The 21,002-nt window shown below is 43.6% G+C and overlaps 3 protein-coding genes across 6 annotated transcripts in view; 1 reads left to right on the forward strand and 2 right to left on the reverse strand.

The window, feature by feature from the left end:
• Positions 1-517: 517 nt before the first annotated feature.
• Positions 518-1,978, reverse strand: LOC143315934 (acyl-CoA-binding protein-like). The gene is made up of 4 exons (XM_076723519.1): positions 1,863-1,978; positions 1,525-1,642; positions 1,103-1,165; positions 518-924 (listed from the first exon to the last, which is right to left on the reverse strand). Exons 1-4 carry the CDS (start codon positions 1,866-1,868, stop codon positions 851-853), a joined length of 261 nt encoding a protein of 86 aa, XP_076579634.1. The 5' UTR covers positions 1,869-1,978; the 3' UTR covers positions 518-850.
• Positions 1,979-2,485: 507 nt separating this feature from the next.
• Positions 2,486-21,002, reverse strand: part of LOC143315930 (metalloreductase STEAP3-like) — a 64,405-nt gene continuing 45,888 nt past the window's right edge. The window contains exons 3-9 of one of the 4 annotated variants that reach the window (XM_076723509.1): positions 9,185-10,226; positions 7,993-8,235; positions 7,141-7,407; positions 6,507-7,034; positions 6,069-6,233; positions 3,909-4,192; positions 2,486-2,531 (exon numbers count right to left, since the gene is read on the reverse strand). In XM_076723509.1, coding sequence (XP_076579624.1) covers positions 2,528-2,531; positions 3,909-4,192; positions 6,069-6,233; positions 6,507-7,034; positions 7,141-7,407; positions 7,993-8,235; positions 9,185-9,259 — 1,566 coding nt within the window. In that variant the 5' untranslated portion in view covers positions 9,260-10,226 and the 3' untranslated portion in view covers positions 2,486-2,527. Of the gene's footprint in view, positions 2,532-2,582; positions 4,193-6,068; positions 6,234-6,506; positions 7,035-7,140; positions 7,408-7,992; positions 8,236-8,396; positions 8,475-9,184; positions 10,227-21,002 lie in introns of those variants that run through there. The other 3 variants (XM_076723512.1, XM_076723508.1, XM_076723511.1) reach the window with 3 other exon arrangements.
• LOC143315697 (complement C1q-like protein 2) lies at positions 14,590-17,598 on the forward strand. Its single transcript, XM_076723031.1, has 2 exons — positions 14,590-15,332; positions 15,966-17,598. Exons 1-2 carry the CDS (start codon positions 14,733-14,735, stop codon positions 16,143-16,145), a joined length of 780 nt encoding a protein of 259 aa, XP_076579146.1. The 5' UTR covers positions 14,590-14,732; the 3' UTR covers positions 16,146-17,598.

Genomic DNA, 21,002 nt, shown 5'->3' on the forward strand with positions numbered 1-21,002 from the left:
TAGGTTTAGATAAAAATGGTCAAAAATGAAGACCGTTAAACAAGATGTCCTCAGGTTTTGTCGCTACTATGGTTAATGCTTCAAAAAACACTGATCCTACATTTCCCACAATGACTTCTCCACCTTCATGCGAGTAAACTGAATTTCATGCAAACACTTCCTGTTGCCCTGTGATCCAACAAGTCAGCCGAAATCAAGCACCGTCCGATGGAATTCCCAAGAATCGGAGAGCTCGACCGCGGAAGCTCAGTGTGAGATGGTGAGCTTCACCCGAACTGTGCACATTCGGCCATCTGTGCTGAGCATCTGTTGCCAGATTGGATTGACAAAAAAAGCCCAATCGCTGTCTCATACAACAGTCCTGCAATAAATCTGCCCTTCGTGACGGTTAGAACAGTCATTTTGGAGCTGCTGTTGAATTGACAGGTGTTTCTAATATTTAAAACTTGTGGGAAATTTGGCTTTAGAAGTTTTATCTTCGAGAACAGAAACAATTAAAGCCTGAGGTCCAAAGAGCTGGTCTTTATTTTTGATAAAGTCCTGTACACAGACACTATGTATTTGAAAATTCTTGAATAAAAATGTATGTTGTATTTTCACTTTAAGGTTCAACAATTTCAAAAACACATTTGCGTTCTTGCCGACGGTCTGAGGAGAAGGTCGAGACCTCCCTCCTTTCTGTGACCTAAATATTCCAAAACAGAGCTTGTGATCGATTAGCTTAGCTTAGCTTAGCAAGTCAGGTGGAGCCAGGCTAGCCGTTTCCCTCTGCTTCCACTCTACATGCTAAGCTAACTACCTGCTACATTATTAGCATACAGACCTATAAAGATGCTTTTGGAAAGAAACTCTAGATTCCATATTTTTTCTTCAGCATTTCGACCAAATCAACATAGCTGGCCATTGCTTCTTCTTTGGACTGACCTGTTGGTTTAGAGATGGAAATAAACAAACCACTTGTTTGTTTGTTTGTTTGTTTGTTTTTTTGTTCATTCATGAAATTTTAACGTTTCAAACTTCCAATCTGAATCTATATTTGTATCAGTTTTACATTTAACATTTGATGTAACTGTCATTTTATTTTTATTTCATAAATTCTGACCTTTCTTTGCCATCCATGCGTCCCATTTTGCTCGTCCTGCGAAGTTGAGCATCCCTGGACGCTCTGTGGGTGGAAAAGCAAAAAAATCAGTCGCTCAAAGTGGGCTTTGAAATGGTCACATATGTCTGATACTGTCATTTGTTCTTCTGCAAACGGTCAAAAGGTCTCATCAACAACAATTCAGACGCAACACATTTATTCAATGTTGGAGTGAAATACGAACTCAGACACAGTTTCAGGGGCTTTATATGAATATTCATACACGCTTTTTGCAGCAGTTGGTCATCATTCAGAAAAAAACCTGTCGGACCTCATTTGTTCTTGACCCCACCCTGCTGCAAATCTTTACATCACTGCGTCACTCTGAAGTCTTTTTTCGAAAATAAAACCCTTTACAAAAAGGCCTCATTGCATCCACTCACCTATGTTAACATCACCAATTGTGGCTTGCTTATATAAACCATACAGTGCACTGATTTCTTCAGTGTCTGGCTTTTGTTTCAGCACCTTCACCTCCTTCACTGCATTTTCAAAGGATTGCTGGCGGGATGAGAGAGAAAAAAACAAGTTCAGACATCTCAGCCAAACTGTTGAAGTCTCACAACAAGCCTTACTGAGACTTTGCAAAATATGCTGTAATTTTGATCAACCATCAGACTTATGGCCTCGATACACAAGACATTCCTCAGTGCAGTCCCTGAATCTGGGTAAGTGGACATACCTGAGCGAAAGTCTAAAACTGAAAAGCGACAGTACTTACAGTCATGACGGCAGCGAGAGACAGACAGACACACGCCTTGCCGCAGCTTCACGTTTCAGGTAATAGTCGTCAAACCTGTCCTGCAAAGATGGCATCTGTGCTTGCATGAGCCAAGAAAAAAAAAAAATCAGGTGGGAGGGGCCAACTCTGTAGTTTTCCTGTGATAATAAGCAAACAGTATACTTTGGTTAAAAGACTTTGGTTAAAATAAGACTCTTCACATACTCATAAAGGATTCACAGACAGGTAACACTGGGGGTTTCTTGTTACAGCACAGCACTTACAGCACTGCAAAACATATTTTTAATAAGACTTCAGGCCTCTTTCACACATCTGACAAAAATGAATATTGGTTGAGAATTAAAAGAGGTCATGTGACCACATTGAACTCTCTTCTTATGCAGTGCACCTCTTGATGAATGACTCATTGACTTTGTTGTGATGGAGCTGCATGAAAAATAGCATTTCTTAATTATTCAGGTGTTTTCCAAATGACAGATTCATGTCAATGGAAAAATCGTTTCTTACCTTTGGGAGACAAGGGAACTATGATTGTCCACCACAAGATGGCAGCATCCACACATGTACTGATCTGAGTGGTTCGTCACTGAGACTTGATTTACCTTTAATTTGCATATTCATGTACTTGGTCAACACAACAAGCCTCACCTATACAAACAAATAGATTTTACACAATTAAAGACATGAATAATGAACAAAAACTGTAGAAAAAATGCTTTATTCTCTGAAACTTCCATCTGAAATCAATACATGAATGCCTTTGTGGAAGGAAACTTTCCGTATTATGGCATTTTAATTCAGATTGAGAGAATCTATCCATGTATCACAGAACGTAGAATCGTCTTTTGGCAGGAACACATGAAACTGAGAAAATACAAACTCTCAACTAAAAAAAAAACCCAGCTGAAATGGCACAACAGCAGCAAACTGCTGAAAACAATACAAATAAGTTCTGTGACAGAACTTAAAAATGTAGTTATTAAGTCAAACGTGTGCTGACGGGTACTGATCAGCAGGTCAGTTTAATACAGTACAAAAAAATGGACTGTCACCATGTTTTTGTCTGAACTCGAAAACACACAGTAATCCTGTGTGGCAACTACTGCAGCAGCAAGGTTCCCGCCTGGGACACAACAATTTCTAAACACCTGAGAACAGGACTGTACAAGCATTATTCTATGTAAAATGCCAGTCTACAGATAGCTTAGTGGCTAACAGCTCTTGATTTAAGCGCTGGCTCATTTGCCATAAAATTAGTAATTGCTAATTTCACTTCTAATTTGCATAATGTTGGCATATATCAAATATTTCAATTGGGGTATATCACATTAAGAAGTCAAGAAAATCTTAAAAAATCTGAGCAGGGTCTTCAGTTCCTAAACGGAGGAACATGGCTTCACCCCTTTCTCGCATCAATAATTTTAACGCAGTCCCAAACAGTCTGAATGAATATGACAGCACATCGAAAGTGCTGCAAAATAAAACGGCAAAACAAAATGAAACAGTGAGGTTGCATCAGTAACATAGAGGAACTCTTATTTCAAAGACTCTGTTTTGAACTTGAACAAAAATCAGCTGCACTGTTTCAGTTATTGTCTTCAGCAGGTTCGTTAGAAGTGTAACAGTGACTGTTTTGCATAAATTAAACTCATAGTGTTCAGTTCTGGGCTGAAGTTTATCTTAATAAAAGAAGAACACATAACAATAAATTACAGGAAAAAGCAAAATGACCAAATAAACACTTATTATTGACAATGCATAGTGCAATAAGGTGGACGAGCACAGCTCTACTGGTCAAACGTCTCGAAGGAGCTACCAGCTAATCTGCTGAAAGGAAACTTGCATCTCTAAAAATCTCTCAATGGGCGTTAGAGATGAGCCATCAATACACTCCAGGAGTGCATAAATCATTTATCTTCTGTGCGAGTGTGGCTGACTGGTGTTTATATTCATGAGTGCACACATAAAGAGCTCTACTTTTACACCTGATCTTCACACACACACATTCGACAGCGTGTTTCTCACACGTGGCTGACGTCCTCCAGCCCGTTGTGGCAGCCGTCCTCCGGCAGGGTGAAGCGGATGTGTCGGCTCTTCTCCCAGCCGCGGCGGATCTGTCTGAGCCGCCCGGCCATGCAGGGCACGAACAGAACCAGGCGGCCCAGCAGGACCGCGAGGGGAAGGATCAGGACCAGTATGAAGGTGGGAGGCAGGTGGAAGCGGTACTGGGCCGGGTCGAAGGCGCGGTTCCAGCCAAAGAGGAGGGTGTGGACGGTGGCCATGGACAAGGCACAGTAACCTAGTGTGGACTGCAGGAGGTGAAAGCAGGGTGTCACAGGTTTATTTGGAAGTGAAGACGATGGTGAAAGAAAACACCAGAAATGCACCATCACAGTCGTGCTGTCCTCCAAATGTACCCCCATCGTCTCCCTTGAAGTGACTCCTCTTTAGTTCAGAGCACTACATTAGCTCATCGTGTCACAGGCGACTGCAGAGCCCGAGGACACACACTGACCTTCCACTCATGACCTGACTGAACCCCACAAGTGTATGCATGTGTGTGTGTGCCATACACCATATCTACAGGGCCCGCTAATTACAAAAACCTCCCAGGGTTGGCTCGCAGAGGGCTTAAAAATAGCCTTGTTTTTGCTCTTTCACACTAACAAGGCAAAGCAGATCCTAATTATTTCCATCTGACAGGAGTAATGACTTTTTTTCCAGAATTTAGTGCTGCCTGTATTAATCCGCTGCTGAAAATAGTCCCTAACAAACGGACTGCTTCCTCCTGTTCAACTTCATGTTTGCTACCCCTCCAACGCCGAGCTGTTTCAGAAATCATTTAAAATGAAACTATGGATCTGTGACCTGTTTCCAAAGATTTCTGTCTTCAGCAGAACCAAACAGGCTTGGGGCTGAGAGCCACAGACAGGCAGGGGAAGTCCAAAGCGGCCGTTGGTTGGATACTTTCCGTGGAATTTGTGCAAAAATAAATCAAACGAACAGTCTTATCTCATCTTTCTGTGAACCTGGAACCGTTTTTAACTGATTTGCTCTGCAGCTGTGAGATTGAGACATTACTGAAGGCTGATCCACTGCACATTTTTGACATTTCTGAGGTGAAACTTAATGTAGTGACTACGGTCTGTGTTGTTTTGGTTTTTTAGAAGCAATTACTTTGTCACAAAAACCCTTCAACTAAAATCCTGTATTAATAATTTGGGTCTAAATAAATAAATTAAGCGTTGCAATGAATTTAGATCATTTCAGTTCAGTTAATTTTGTAGGACGGAAAAAAATGATTCACTGTCGGCTTTTAGTTCTTGTCCGTTGTCCGAGCTGTAAATATAAAGTCGCTCAGACTGACAGCTCACTCATTGATTGGACAGGTTAGTGATGTCATCGTGCAGCATCATCATTGCATGGATCCTGCCCCACATTTAATGATTGCACTGCAGTCACAATGAAGCAGTTTGCATTTATGTGGCAAAGATGTCACCGGGGTGCTTTTGTTGTGCAATCATGAAGTATTTTAACTTCAATCAATTATCATCCTACAACTCCTAAATGTGTATTTGCGAAGAGGTTAGTGTATGCACACACGGCCTCATCGACCCACAGGCGGACACAGATAATACACGACACCCATCATTAATACGCTGTCCTGCAGCAGATCTAGATGTGCTGAGCAGAAAGTTGCCTCTCATCGCTCCTGCTGCCGGCACGACTAATCTGACGGCCAGTGGATTAGCTTAACGGAGAGATGAAAGGGGAGGAGAGGCGGCGCAGACGGGCCGTGAGTCCTGGAGGAACAGAGGCCACGGTGGGGGAAGTCAAGGAGGAGAGGAAGAAGTGTGCGAGTACTGAGTCACAACACTCCTGATGGTTCTGTCACAGCCCGAGTTTAACAGCAAATCTGGGGCAGCTGCAGAAGTACAAACACTCGGAGTCACTGTGTTTGCATGTGTGTGTGTGTGTGTGATCATGTGAGTACACAGGAGACGGAGCATGTATCTGCCTACACACCAGCCTGTATGTTTATGTGCCGCCTGTCAATGTCCGGCTGTCATTCTGTGTTAATCTTATCTGGTTTTTATTCTGCATCCAGGAGGAAAAGAAAGCCGCTCTTTTGTTCTTTATGGAAGCAGCACATCACGGCCTGTGTGTGTGCTTGTGTGTGTGTACCTGTACGAAGCTGAACTCCCTCCAGTTGACAGTGTTGGCCACTGACGGCAGCGAGGTGACAGCCAGCAGAGAGAGCAATCCGAGCGCCATGATGCCCGCTGAGAGGTACAGCTCCATCCTCCACACCTCCTCGTCCACCCACGAGTCCTCCACCCCCGCCTGCACCTGCACAACACACAATACACGTCGGATTCCGCGATGTGTTCGGGGGAAGTCTTTCCATTCAGCACATGCTGCACACTGTACATAGCGACAATCAGGGCTGGTAGAAAAGCTTTTAGCTTTTCACGCTGATGGAAGCCTCCACTGTGACCGCTGGCAAAGTAGGTGGGAGAAGGTAAGAGCAATTGTTAGCGGCGGACCCACAGTAGGCTATTTCCTGGAAGCAGAACATATTGAATTTGAAAGAAAGAAAGTCTTGTTTATTCTTTGTCTCACCTGTTTAAAAGCGATGTTGAGCAGTTTGTAGCGGGCAGACTTCCTCATGGGAAGACACAGACTGTAGATGGCATGTAGAGCCGCACACAGGAAGCTACACAGCCCAAACTGCTTCCTCCTGGTCAGCCACCCGTCCAGCCAGTTGGGAAAGCGGTTGTACTTGGTGCCCCACCACAGCTGGAGGAAAGCGGCACACAAGCCGGGCAGGTAGACCAGCGAAAACATCACCAAGGCCACGGAGGGAAGGGTGACGTTCACAGTCTCAATGGGCATTTTGTAGAAAACACTCTTCCCTGCCGTGATGTAGGGCTGCAGGACGTCACGGAGGAAGTTGTACAGGTAGAAGAAGGCGAACAGGAACAGGGTGCACAGGATTGGGACACGCCAAGAGGGAAACAGATAGAGGGGGATGTTTTCGATCTCCAGAGAAGAGGAGAGGAGGCCCATGTCTACGGGGATGAAGCCCATTCTACGGCAGAGCTGAATCACCGAGCTCTTGGCCTTGCTGCTGTCACTGCACAGGAAAACCTGGAGGAAAAAAGATGACGAAATGAAGTTCAAAGATTCTCACTAGGATTTTTATCTCGCCCTGACCCTCTAAATCTGGACTCCTCCATCCTCTGATGCATCCTACCTGTCTGCTTCCATCTCGAGGTCCCATCTGGAGCGTCCAGGCCGATATGGTGTTAAACCCTTTGACTATAGAACTCTCTGGAAACAGGTCGGCCAGCTGTTCGGCATTCGAAGGCCCGTCTAGGTTGATTTTCAAACCATTGCTAACATCCACCAGTGTCTTCCCAGCGAGCGCCGGCTTCAGCTCCACCAGCGTGGAGTGGTGCTCAGGGAATACAGCGACAAAGACCAGGTCTGCCTGGCTGGCTGCCTCCATCTGGGTCGTCACCTGGAGACAAAGAAAGAAATGATGCATATTTTAAGTACATTATAATAAGAACAGGAACATCATAAGGCTTTAAAGTAATTCATTTAGTATGATGTGTTGTAAATAAATGCCAATGCAATTATAAAACCTCAAATTTTTGGGAACTTCTATCAAATATGAAATTTTTTTGGCTTCTGCACGATACAAAAACACCCAAGCTTTTTCACTTACTGTATAAATTACATATATATTTCGTTTTCATTCAAATGCCCAGGAATGCACCAATAAATACTTTTTTATGACATCAGTGTCAGATGTTCATCCACCCATACAGGCTGAAACCCTTGTGGATTCCTTATTCAGAAAATACTGACAGTCTGATGATATAAATGTGTGGCGCACTGCTTTATTCTGTTCCCATACCATAACTGACTCTCATCTTTCAGATTACCTTTTAGGCATCTATTCGGGATAATAACAACAGTTATTATGCCTACTGGATAAAGTCAGAGTAAATATATAATTATCACCATCGGGGGTGAAACAAAAACACCAATTACACGATGAGTGTGAATGTGGGTGTCAGTGTCACTGCGTGTGTGTCACCTCGGCCTCTTCAGGGAACAGAGCCACAGAGCGTTTGGGGGTCCGACTCCCCACCACCACTTGGTAGCCGGAGGCGATCAGCCTTCTTGCCAGCGAGCGGGAGAAGTCGCCCGTACCCAGAATGCCAACAACCGGAGCGCCAGGGTCTGACAGGGAGGCTTCCAGACGTCTGGAGCCTCCTCCTGCACCCCTGCCTCGGATTAAAGGCCTCGACATTTCATCGGGCATAATGCACTGCCAAATCTGCAGACAGAAAATATGATCATTACTTTGCTTTTTGTTTATTTACATCCAGATTACCTAAATCGTTTCCTGAAAAAAATGAAATAACTTTTAATTATACATTATGATGTTTCTATATACATGACAACACTGATTGTTAGGTATACACTGTCAAGGCTTACTTTTTCATTCAGCATGGGACCTACAATCCAAGTGATTCACAGTAAAAAAAAAAAAAAAAAAAAAAGTGTAAAACATGCAGATTCAGGACACTGAGCTTTGTTCCTATCTGCCGTTTGTCTGCTCTTTTTTAGAGCACAGAATGAGGATCCCTATTATCTTTGCGTCTCAATTGACATGTCCCAGATCTGTGCTTGGGCACTGTCAAAGCAATGAGTGGCCATCCAGTAATAACATAACGGGATTTTACACAGCAAGACGGTAACGCCATCCTCTAAACTTTGCGCTTGTTTCACAAACTGGTCTCCGACGCATGCAAAACCTCACTCCGACCTCACAAGACAATGTTTAGCTCGATAAAGCCATGCGATCACTTGTATTTGCGGCGAAAAAAAAGTAAATAAAGATGTTATCTTATAAGAGTACTGCATTTGTAATAAACCAGCTATATGCCGAATTAACCATAATACCACGACTATTCATAAACTGTTTCGTGTAATGTTGTAAGACTTATCAAGGCTGAACAATTAGCGTTAAAACCTAAAATTGCCAAAAATCTAGACTGATATTCTCCTCAACACAGAAGCGGATCGAAGCCACCTTGCTTGACGTCCTTGGGTAAACTCGCAGAAACTTTATCTCCGATTAAAGTTCCTCCCCTTAACACACAGGCACGACGAAAGCTAACATACACGTATATTTGGACCAAATAGTACATTACATGATATAATTCATCTTCTGTCAGTATGTACAGCGACATTTTTGGACTTACACACAGTCACGTACTCACCTCGCTTCTCCGCTTTTCTCCCACTCGTGCGCTTCTTCCTGATAAGATGACGCAACCGCCAAAGCCCCGCCCCATCCACGCCCCCACGTGTGTGCAAAAGATAAAGGACAAAAAAGCGATGGCTTCCACGAATATGATAATATATGGAAATCATGCAGGAATGTAGGACTTTATTGATCCCACGTCGGGAAAATTATGCTGTTCCAGTCAAAAATAACAGTAAGAATAAAGAAGGAGACGTGAAAAAAAAGAACAAATAGACAATACATACAAAAAGTGTATAAGAAAATATGAGAATAAAGTTGCCTTGAGAAGGAGGGCTTAGTCAGGAAAATGTTTTGAATTGCACATGGCAGGAGGAGGATAATAAAACACAGTGTTTTACATTATTGCACAGTAGAAAATATACAACACAGTAGTAATAATATATAAGTAGTGTAATATGTATGTAATTAATAACACAGTAGTGCAAAGCAGTAGGTTTGCGTTGTGATGTGAAACAACATCAATACTGTGCTATGCTAAATTCATAAGGACAGATAGGCTTCAAACCACACGTGTGGTTTAAGATGCCCCAACCTCTCCAATGACATACTGTGATCAATAGTGTCAACTAGCATGAAGACTTTGCTTCAGGCCGTTCCTTCCTGAGTTAGACCTTACATGTCATTACGTTGCAAGATTTTTAGTCATGCTTTCAGCATGGCTCTAGGACGGGCAATGTTGGTTGGTGGTTCAACCACTTTGATTCAATTCAATTTGCCCAATATGTTTATGTCTAACTGCATTCCCATCAACCAAAGCTGGACTTTATGTTTAGTGCTAATTAGCCAATGTTAGTATGCTAACACACCAAGCTAAAGATGCTCAATAAAGGAAACATTATGCCTTCCACACGTCAGCATGTTAGCATTGTGAGCATGTTAGCATGCTGACATTAGCATTTACCTCAAAGCATCACCATGCCTATAAGTCTCCCAGAGATGCTCGCATGGCTGTAAATTCTTGGTCTTCTTTTTGTAGCTTTGCTGCACACGGTATTCTGTTGAAAAATGAAAAGAAGAAAAGTGCAATCATTTGCGTATTCACTCATTGTGAATAGACTGTTAATTATAGCTTCCCTTCTTTATTCCATCTGCTGTTGCTGAACCGGTGTATTTGATAAGTTGGCCTTGGGATTCGAATAAAAAAGCAAAAGCAAAATCGTGTTAAAAAGATGTATGACCGCAGGTTCCACACTGTCAACTTGACTTCATCATGTCTGCCTTTGCCACTTGCAAAAGGTTGAATCCCCCTGGCTCGCAGCGCTGCATCCGTGTCACCCCACGCAAACATACACACACACATTGGCACACACCACGCATGCATGTCACCCTCTCTTTCATTCTCTGTAGGCCATGGCCGCATGTTTGTTTACAACACTTGAGGTCACAGTCCTTGACATACATATCTGATTTTGAGAGTTTTCATTCATAGGTATTGATTATTAGTGTCTGCTGGTGCGGTAACCCATTAATCTTATAAGTTAAATCAATTGAAGCGTTCCTGATGCAGCGGGGACAGATTTCAGCTTCATACTCTCCGTAAAATAAGCCTGGTGGTCTGGATGGAAACGGTCTTTGAACCTTTTTGGGCCTTTGATGCTGTCTTCAGGTTCATAGATAATCATTACCGCAGAAATTACAGATCTTAACATGTATTTTAAAGTTCTATTTTTAAAAATCATGGAGGGAGCTACACAAGGCATGTTCAGGTCTCCATGACTAGAAAACAAACAAATAAAACACCACGACACCTAGTCCAACAAGCACTAATGATTTGATTATGTACAGCTTTTAGTCTCATTAATGAGCATGAAGCATACTTAAGCATAATTTACAGTATTTAAATAGGCTGCAGGGAAATATGGTGGCAGAGACGTAAAAACATGGTCACAAACCATTAGCCGGAGGTGGACAGGTACAGCTATGTTAACATCTGACAGGACTTCACTGTCAAAACGTTACATGGAGGAAGACATTTGTTTCTGTGCTTTCATGGTGTCTTCTGTGCCCTTCATCAGGGATGAGGGTCACACGTTGAGACAGGAGCTGATGCTGCAAGATCTCACGGCTGCACTGCTGTGGCTCAGTGAAGGTTTCCCACACTGATGTACAGTAACACTCTGTGACATTTTACAGTATGATTTGCTGATCCCAAATGAATGCAATCATACTGTTTCACCTCTTATTCATCCTGTAATACAACAGTAATTCAAGTCTGTCCTCTGGTCACGATGTTGTAGCTTCATGAGAGTCATGGGTTAATTAGAGAGCTGTCATCACTCTTTATGGTGGCCCTGAGAGCTCAGCACACTACAACTAAAGAAAACCTGCAACTACAGGAAAATGACCTGGGATGCTGGTAAGAATAACACTAACACTAACTATCTGAATCACAGCATTAAGAGTGAACTTATATCATCGTCATCCAACATGGAGCCAAGCTTCTACTCAAATTTAGTGCAAATTTTTAGTGAATTTGCAGAAAAACAGCAAAAGGCAAATGTACAATGTGCTGATGTCCAGTGGTGGAATATAACCTCAATATTTCTGACTCAAGCACATTTATTTCCCAGCCACTTACTTTGCAGATGAAGATTTGAGTTAAAAAGCATTTGATCATCTTAAGAAATTGAACGGATTTTTAAATATTAAACATTTGTTTCATTGTGGTATTTTACCAAAGGGTCTGAATACTCCTTATTTTCTTTGTGTGCATGTTCTTCTATGTTATTAAACAAAAGCTCTGAGAACAGCCTTAAATTTCATTCTCAGGTTTTTCTCTCCTTTTTTTTTTCCCGCTCATGATGGACTGATTCATTTGTCTCACCGTATGGTTCCTGCGTATGACACAGCAGTCCGCTAACATGCAGAGTGATTAGAAGCATGGCAGCGCCACAGGGGCAGCATAATCTCAGCAGCTGCAGTGAATAATGTGGACAGTGTATCGTGCGTGGTTCACCATAGCCTAAAGACAGAGTTCACTGTACTAATCCTCAGTAAAGGTCATTTCTGCAGTCATGTAGCAGAGTCGGGAGCTGAATGTTCCCTGTATGTCTTATTTTTAGGGTTTTGTTTGAACAATTGTTGCATTGTCATTTTAGTGTGCGGCAGACTGAAAATTTAAAACATGACCTAAGATTTGCAGCTTTGCCAGGACCGTCGTATCCTCAAATTTTAACCTCAATTACATTTTTGGCCCAGTGCTCATGACTTCTCACGCTCTGTCTCACCTTCAGACAGGAGCAGCTCAGCTGGAGCCATGTTCAGGGGGGTTAAGGCTGAGCTGAGCACAAGTTGAAATCGCTTTGGGGGGGTGGTGGTGTGGGGCCTCTGCAGTGTGACCGCAAGGCTACAGCTAAGCCTTGTCTCCGGCCTCTGAAGATTTCTCCACATCGCCTTGAGCTCTAAAGCCTCTGTTGTGGATGTGGGGCCTGTGCTCCAATTCCAGGTGCTTAGTCCCCAGCCTGCAGATTTGAAGTATTTCAGGTCCTTCGGGGGAATTTTTGAGCTTGAGGACAAAATCAATAGATGCTTTCATTTTCCATGAGCAAGGGCTCTTTATTGAGTGGCAGAAAGGCTTGCAATCTTTGGAAACAACCAATGAAAGGCATCAATAATGGTCTCATTCAGTCGATGTGCTCATACACCACACATTAACAAGTGGCTTCATTGGGCTAGAAACAAAAGAGGCTGAAGAGGGCATTAAAGACAAATCTGTATGCAATAGAGTAATGATTGCCGGTGCACAGCAAGAATTTTAATTTGTTGGAGAATCAAAATGCAAGGCCCATGGCTCTGCACCCCGTGAAACAAGACATCAAATACGTCCCTGCAGCTGGGGAGCTTAGAGCTGAAGGTGTCGACAGGCGCCAGACATCTCTGCTCCGCTTCCTGCATATTATCTGCTCTCCCCCTGTCTGCTGCTCCTGCACCCCCTCTGTCTGCATATGTGTGTGTGTGTATGTGTGTGTGTGTGTGTAGTGACCAATGCAGTTGGTCATTTGATGTCACCAACCTGCCCTCAGCCATTGGTTCTGACTTTGAAAAGACCCCTCGTGGTCTGAGTCAAATGTTTGGCCATCTATTTAGCTGTTGTTACCTCAGGTTTAAACATACCTGACTTTAAACTTCATTTTTTGTCCAGGTGGATTCATTAATGTTAAAAATGAAAATGATCTTATTGGATGGGCTGTATGTGGATATTCACTGTAATAATCTTAGAAACTCACATGTTGACTCCAAGAGAGAGCATCTAGTGTGGCTGCAAATGGATGGCACCTACAAAAAGTAAGCCCAAATCTCTGATCTTGTAAAAGAAGAAATAACAGATCTGTTTATAATTCCCAAAGGAAAGTGGATGAATAAATGATGGGCTCATTTTGGCCTTTAATGGATTCCACCTACAGCATACATGCATTTAAAGCTGTGTATATATGCATGGATTGATATATAAAAAGTGTAAGAGTGAGATATTTTATACATGAAAATATTGAGTGCTCTTTGCTGACTCACATTAAATACTTAGTGCCAGTTTGAATACCAATTGCGCAGAATGAAACTTTACGCACAGACTGTACATGCTCCCCTTGTCAAGTCAGTCAAACCGAAATAGAGGACTTCCTGTCACATGCTTAAAAATAAAATTCTGAAGACCTGATTTCAGGTCTAATAATTACATCTCCTAACATATTGTTGCTAAAATGAATGATAATGAACAGTGCAGAATGGCCCATCAATGCTACTTTCTTGAACCATAATTAATGATGCACAACACTTTCCTGTTGCAGCTGGAAGAGGTGCACCTCATTTCAAGTGCTGCATACTGTGTTGGGTAGTTTCATCTATCACAATGCATCACATTTTAGAAACTATATGTTTTTCTGTGAAATCTAACTTTTAATCTGCACAGAAACTGAGCCGGTAGTGGAGCAAATGCTACAATATGAGTAAATGGAGGATAAATGTGCTAAATGTGATCCAGGGAGTGTGCAGCATCAGATCTTATTCTTATGAAAGATATACTGCAGTCTTGGTGCTGACCTGTACCTTCAACAGCCCTTAATCAGTGCATATCAAACTCACAAAGTGTCATTAAACCGAATCGTTTATGTGCTTCGTTTAAATTACATATCCTCTATATTTGGAAGCACAGCGCGTCCGCAACCTCTTTTAATTTGAAGGCCCAATTCTCTGTCTTCCGGTCTTATCCTCGCTACTTCTGGCAGCTGGCTGCAGCTGTCCGCGCGCACCAATCCATCCAGGCAAGACGCGCACCCGCTCCCCGGTCACAGCCTGCTGTCCTGGCGTGAAGCCACCAATTAGAAGAGCCGGACCGAAGGATGCGAGCTTAATTAACTTCATCTCTTCTTTCGGTGGTCCTGAAAGCCCCCCCGTCCTCTGCCACAATTCCCCCGCAGAGCAGCTCCACGGATCTTCTGTCGTCCGTTTGTCCCCGAACCGCGCGGAGGAAGTGGTCGGTGGTCTTTCTGGTGATCGCCGTCGCGATGGTCTTGCTGGCTCTGGCCGTCGCTGTCCCGTTACTGCTGCTGCGCACCCCTGAAACCTCCGCCCATTACTACGAGATGATGGGCACCTGTCGGATGGTTTGCGACCCGTACACCCCTAAGCAGGGAGGCGCCACGGCCATGGAGGTGATCCAGAACGTTAACGGTGTCGCTCCGCACCCGCCGATGGCGCAAGGGAGCCGCGGGGAGCCCGGGCGACCGGGAAAACCGGGATCTAGGGGCCCGCCGGGAGAGCCAGGACCCCCGGGTCCAAGGGGGCCCCCTGGAGAGCGCGGCGACGGCAAAATCGTCTTCCCCGCGTTAGCCGGAGCTGCGGGGGGTGAAAACGGTGAAGCAGACGGTGTGAACTCCACAGCCAACAGTTTCAGGATCGCTTTCTACGTCGGGCTGAAGAACCCACATGAGGGATACGAGGTGTTAAAGTTTGACGACGTGATTACAAACTTGGGGAACCAGTACGACGCGAGCACCGGGAAGTTCACCTGCCATGTGTCCGGGATCTATTTCTTCACCTACCATGTGCTGATGCGCGGAGGAGACGGGACCAGCATGTGGGCCGACCTGTGCAAAAACGGACAGGTAATATTAGAGCTGAACGGGAAAAAAAATGACCGTCATTGAGCAGTTTTATACTTTTAATCCTTCATACCAGAAAAACGGAGGAATCGAAACTGTATTTTACGCTCAAAAAGCGCGCAGCATCGTCTGACTCGCGCTCTTTTATCCTTCTGAACACCAGTTATGTAACTGCGTATTCTGACTATTTATACGCAATGACTTAAATGTAACGTGAGTGACATTTCCAGACAGATCCAGTGATGCCTGCTTGCGCTGTTTGGCAGTGACGCTCATGCGTAAATGCTGCTCGGATCAGCTCCACCTGGATGAGGGTTCAGACATGAGACATCACCAGTGTTCATTAGAGATGGCCCAAATTCAAACTTGTATGAGAGTCTGTGACAGATTTTATTTCATACTATTATTTATTACTATTCTATAATGATTAATTGGGGTTTTAACCTTTAATTATCCCAACATATCCCTAAAATGTCCAACAGAGAAGGTACTGTTGACACACCAAATGCTGTTTTTAATGCTGCAACACTGTTGTTTCACTTTGCCTCTCAGGCATACATGAACTTTTCTACTCAGTTTCTACCTGTATTGCATTCTCTCATAAATAGGAAGTCTTCTACCATTTTTTTCTCCCAGGTGCGGGCCAGTGCCATAGCTCAGGATGCAGACCAGAACTACGACTACGCCAGCAACAGCGCCGTGCTGCACTTGGACTCTGGGGACGAGATCTACGTCAAACTGGATGGCGGCAAAGCTCATGGAGGCAACAACAACAAGTACAGCACCTTCTCCGGCTTCATCTTATACCCTGACTAAACACACAGGTCCATGGACAGTAATCATCACTGAACACTGTTTCATTAAAGTATATGGTCCACCATGTTTCTCCTCCTTTGAAGATAGGTGCCACGACGCACAGGCTTACCTGCCACTGTGTGTTCTGTTTATTTAGTGAAAAACCTTTTTGTACATGTATTTGATTTAACTTCAACTGCTCTACTGTCAGCAGACTACTTGGCAGGCTATCAGACAGCTAGCGTTCCAGGTGCTGAGAGCATGACAGAGTCACACCTGTGTGCTCTGACCTGAGAAAGCACTAGTTTCTAAAGTTCCTTTGAATTAAGGCGAACACATTTCTAAACTGCTTTTGGGGAAATGAACCAGTAGAGGCCTGAGTGGCTGCTTACAGGCTGAGAGGTTCTTATGAAGCATCGTGTGTATTAATTGTGTCTCATATTTCAGGCTCAGATGACAAAGTAACTGAAATCAAGGAGTAATATGAATGTCAGAGAAGCTGTTTTGTGAGTACACCTTAGCCTGCAGTGTTTGGACTTCAGGCCAGGTCACACCAGCATTTAAAAGGACAAAAATACCCACATGTACAAGATCACGGCTTGGGTTAGAAATGCTGCTGTTACGTACGTAACTTTAGTTTGTTACGTGAGCTAAAGTAAGCCAACGCTGTCTTTCAGTTTCAAACTGGACACAAACATCAACCTCCTGGGTGAAAGTCCTGTCTTTGTTTGACTCATCCATCCACCGCGCCTCCTAAATATGCATCCTTTCTTGCTTTTTATAGTACGCCACTTGACTTCCTCCTTTGCTCCCCCTCATAGTTATTATGGCCATGAGGGGTCGCCTAACAAGAACTCTAAATGTGTGTCGTAATAACTTACTTGCATAGATGACCTATATGGCAATTATTCTAGCGAGAACTGGCTGAAGTAGAATAAAAGTTTGGAGAGCTATTGAGGCTGAGTAGCACTTGCATGCCCCTGGCTGGCTAGCAGATTAGTGGTTAGCGTGCCAGCTACAGTCGCTCACAGAGCAGTCACTATGTCAGCTTCAACTGTGGTGACTAAATTACTGGCACTCGTAGCCACATGATATTACTTTTTTATTTTAAAATCCCATTTTATTTCTTTATTTTTCCCAAAAGCAAGCAGATCATCAGCCTTCAGAGCAAAATGGAGCAACTCAAACAGGCATACAGAGTGTCTTTCTCCCCATGATTCACCTATCATGCACCTTAGCTGAAATGAAGTCAGTAGAAAGTGCCAAAGATGAAGGACTTACATTCTAAATGCATTAGAGAAGATGCAAAAGGCCATCTTGATCGCTACAGCAAGCCAAATCGTGGTGCTTTGAGTGTTCAGTGTCTCACAAAACAACCCAGTAACCACACATGAAAGATAGAAATGGATGTCTCGCATCAGTATTGAATCAGTTATATTTTGTTCTCACATATGCAAAATAAATATTGTTTGACAAAAGGTTTGCCTTGTGTGACAAATCTCTGACCATGTGACTCCAAGAGAAAGCAACGACACCATGCACCTAAATGCGCAGGAGGAGTAATTCAATCGAAAGAGGATGCTGCTGCCGGCAAACGAAGACGGACCAATTGTTGGCTGTTTCATGTTTAATCTAATGTCAGGGCTGCACGTTTCTGCGAGCTATTTGTCCTTTTGTATTTGGTTCCGCAGGCTGCCTGTCCGAATGTGTTGCATTGCACTGTAGCCTACAGACTCTGGTCAGAGAGCACACGGTCCTGCAGTCCGGCTCTCAGGGTCCAGGTGCCTCCCTGGATGTCCTTTGCTTCACCGTAGCTTGCAGACATTTGTAGTCAGGGAGTCCAAACACCGTTCTGCTCTCATTTGGTGTATTTATTCAAAAAGGTTACTCTGAGGTCCTCGCATTTTATTCTTTTAAGTACATCACATGTTTATTCTACAGCTGAGTGTTCAGAAAATCTTCCCTGGATAAATTCATCTTGTCGCAAAAGCCAATCCAACTTGAAACTAGAGCTGAGATGATTGGTTGATTAATCTGCCAACTATTTTGACAATAGATGATTATGCTGCTTCTTTTTGTCATATTAGGTAGTAAACTGAATATCTTTGTGTTTTGGGCTGTTGGTTGGACATTGTTAGGGAAATTTTTTTCCCACTTACAAATAACTTGCAGACTTAAATAAAAAAGACAAAATAATTGTTAGTTGCAGCCCTATTGCTTACATCTCTCAGCTGTACACATCTGTACACATCTGTACCTTAAACGCTTTTATTTTGAAGGACAGAACAATGGCCTTGTGGCAAGAGAGAGCAGACTGGGTGAGTCCTCGTACTGTTGAGGTCTGGTGAGGAAACCTAAATAACATGCCTCATTTGTCTCTTCAGATATTCTCAGACATAAACCTGGTTGAAAGCAGCGGCTGCCAGCTCCTGTGTTTCACTTTTAATTAATTTGTATTGAGATTTGCAAATGCTTTACCAGACTCCAAAATATTGCTGTAAGCCTTGATTAAGATGATGGCTGCTTTGTGTGTGTGTGTGCGTTTGAATTTTTTTTTTTTTTTTTTTTTTTTTATTTAATCCCATCCCCTCAGGAACACACACAAAACAGCTGTTTACACACACCACTCCTGTCAATTTAAATGGAAATCATAGGAAACAAATATTAGCATGTCTGGTTAGATAAACCTCTATTAAGGTGCTGGCTGATTTTCCTGCACTCTACAAACTAACTCTGTCCTCCTCTGATGGGATTGTGTTATTCTTGAGCTGCTGGAGGAAAAAATCAAAGCAGAGCAGGTAGATTTATAGTTTTTATGATGAAAAGCTGAGCATGTGGATGATGACTTTGGTTAGGTTTATTAAAAAAAAAAAAAAAAAGTCAGATTTGTTTGGAGATGAAAAGTTCTGGGCAGCTCACTCATCAGGATAAAACGTTGGCATTGTTTCTGCAAACCACAGATTGATTATTTTTGGATGTTTCTACCTGTATATGCACAGGAGCTGAATCTCTCATCAGGAGGAGGGGGTGCTGGTTGGCTCGACAGCTCGACAGAAGACTGCCAAGCAGCAGACCACTGTTCCAGCGTGTTTGTGGCAACAAAACCGGGCATTTTAAGCCAAAACGTGTCATCTTTTCCGACCCCTAACCAACTGCCTTAATGTACCCGGACCTCAACCACAGAGCTGTCAACATATAATTGAAAACTGAGGCGTAAAGAGGCGCACAATGCCAACGTTTATCCTGGCAGATCGGTCAGTTCTGGGTCTGTATTTATCAAACCATCAGAGACAAGTTTTGGAGTGACAGTACAACATTTCATTGGTCAGAATGGAACCAATGAAAACTAAGCTGAAACGCGGACGGGGTAGTTTTAGCCTGCTGTTAGCGTTTGATCTGAACACTTGATAAAAGGTTGCAGCACTTTTCTTTTTCCTGTGTGCAAACAGCAAGAAGAAAGCTGGCAGAGACTTTGTTTCCAGTCACCCTCCATCCATCAACATCGTCTCCACTCGTTAATGTGGCACTGGATTCTCCTCACTGTGCTGTTTTCTAATGACTCCTATCTACCAGCAGCAGCATTTCCTCCGAGCTACAGTCTTCTTGTTTCCATTTCCATTTCGTCCTGCTTTACATATTACAAATATTGTTAAATTCACATCTGAATTAAACACAAAAAAAAACAACAACAAAGGGAACAGGGCCCCGATTTAATCACCTGAGTGCAATGACAGGTGCAGAGCAGGTGTGGAGGTGTGCTGCTTCAGTTCAGGTGTGGAAGCGTAAAGAGCTCGGATAGGATACAGATGAGAGGGGCGTGGTATGCTCTCATCCAATCGCATCACTGCTCTTAAACAGCTGACACGATCACAGAGATGTGTGAAGACAGGGAGCTCAACGACTGGGAAGACACTTCTCCAGGAAGTGGTCCTGTTGTGTGGATGGTGCAGAGAGACCACAGCGCTGCAGCCAGAGGCAGATGGCGCGTGGGATTTGCAAAGCGAAGATAGAAAAAAATGATGTAAAGAGGTTGACGAAGCAGCTGATGTGACTACATCAATCCCACGCTATCTCAGCTTGAACTCTACTGTATCTGCGTCACCAACGGTCACATCATATCGTATGATGTGACACAGCAGCATTTGCACCATTACGCACATCAACAGTGAAACATGAAACACTTTTTTTGCTCGTATGTTGGAAAACGAGGCAGTGACACACGAGATTAATGAGCTCCAGTAACCCGACATCACAGCTTATATAACCGAGCAGGCCTTGGATTTACTCCTGCCATTATCCCAGGTCTCACAGTCCATCGACCTTCATCAAGATGGAGACGTGACAAAGAAATACCGCAAGCCAAAGCAGGAAAATACAATCATAAAAGCAGGATTTGTTTGAAGCCGAGAAGCTGGAAGGTTTGCTGGCCGCCTGACTGAAACGACATGAGGAAAAACTCAGCTGCTGAATGCATGAAGAGGAAGTTGACGCGACAAAAGACGAACAGGTTTATCCAGGTCTGATTCCCTCGCTGGCTGAGATGATCTTTGCTCAGCGAGGCTCCGAAAGGAAGTGATGACGTCACCCAGCTGAGGCCTTTTAAGCCGGTTAAAGATGAAAGCATGATGGCCTTGTAAAGGCTCTCAGCCCCCACTGCAGATGCATTTAGGTTGAAAAGTGGAGCCGCTGACACCAACTGAGACATCAACAGCAGTGCGTGTCACACGCTGCCAGACGGATGCTCACACACACACACACACACACACACACACACACACACACACACACAATTACAACACGATAGATGATCAGGCTGCTCCCTAGTCTGGGTGACAGTGAGGGATTGCTGAGTGACAGACGGAGTACTGAAATTCTCTG

This window comes from Chaetodon auriga, chromosome 23, assembly GCF_051107435.1.
Source record: "Chaetodon auriga isolate fChaAug3 chromosome 23, fChaAug3.hap1, whole genome shotgun sequence".
Classification (NCBI taxonomy): domain Eukaryota; kingdom Metazoa; phylum Chordata; class Actinopteri; order Chaetodontiformes; family Chaetodontidae; genus Chaetodon; species Chaetodon auriga.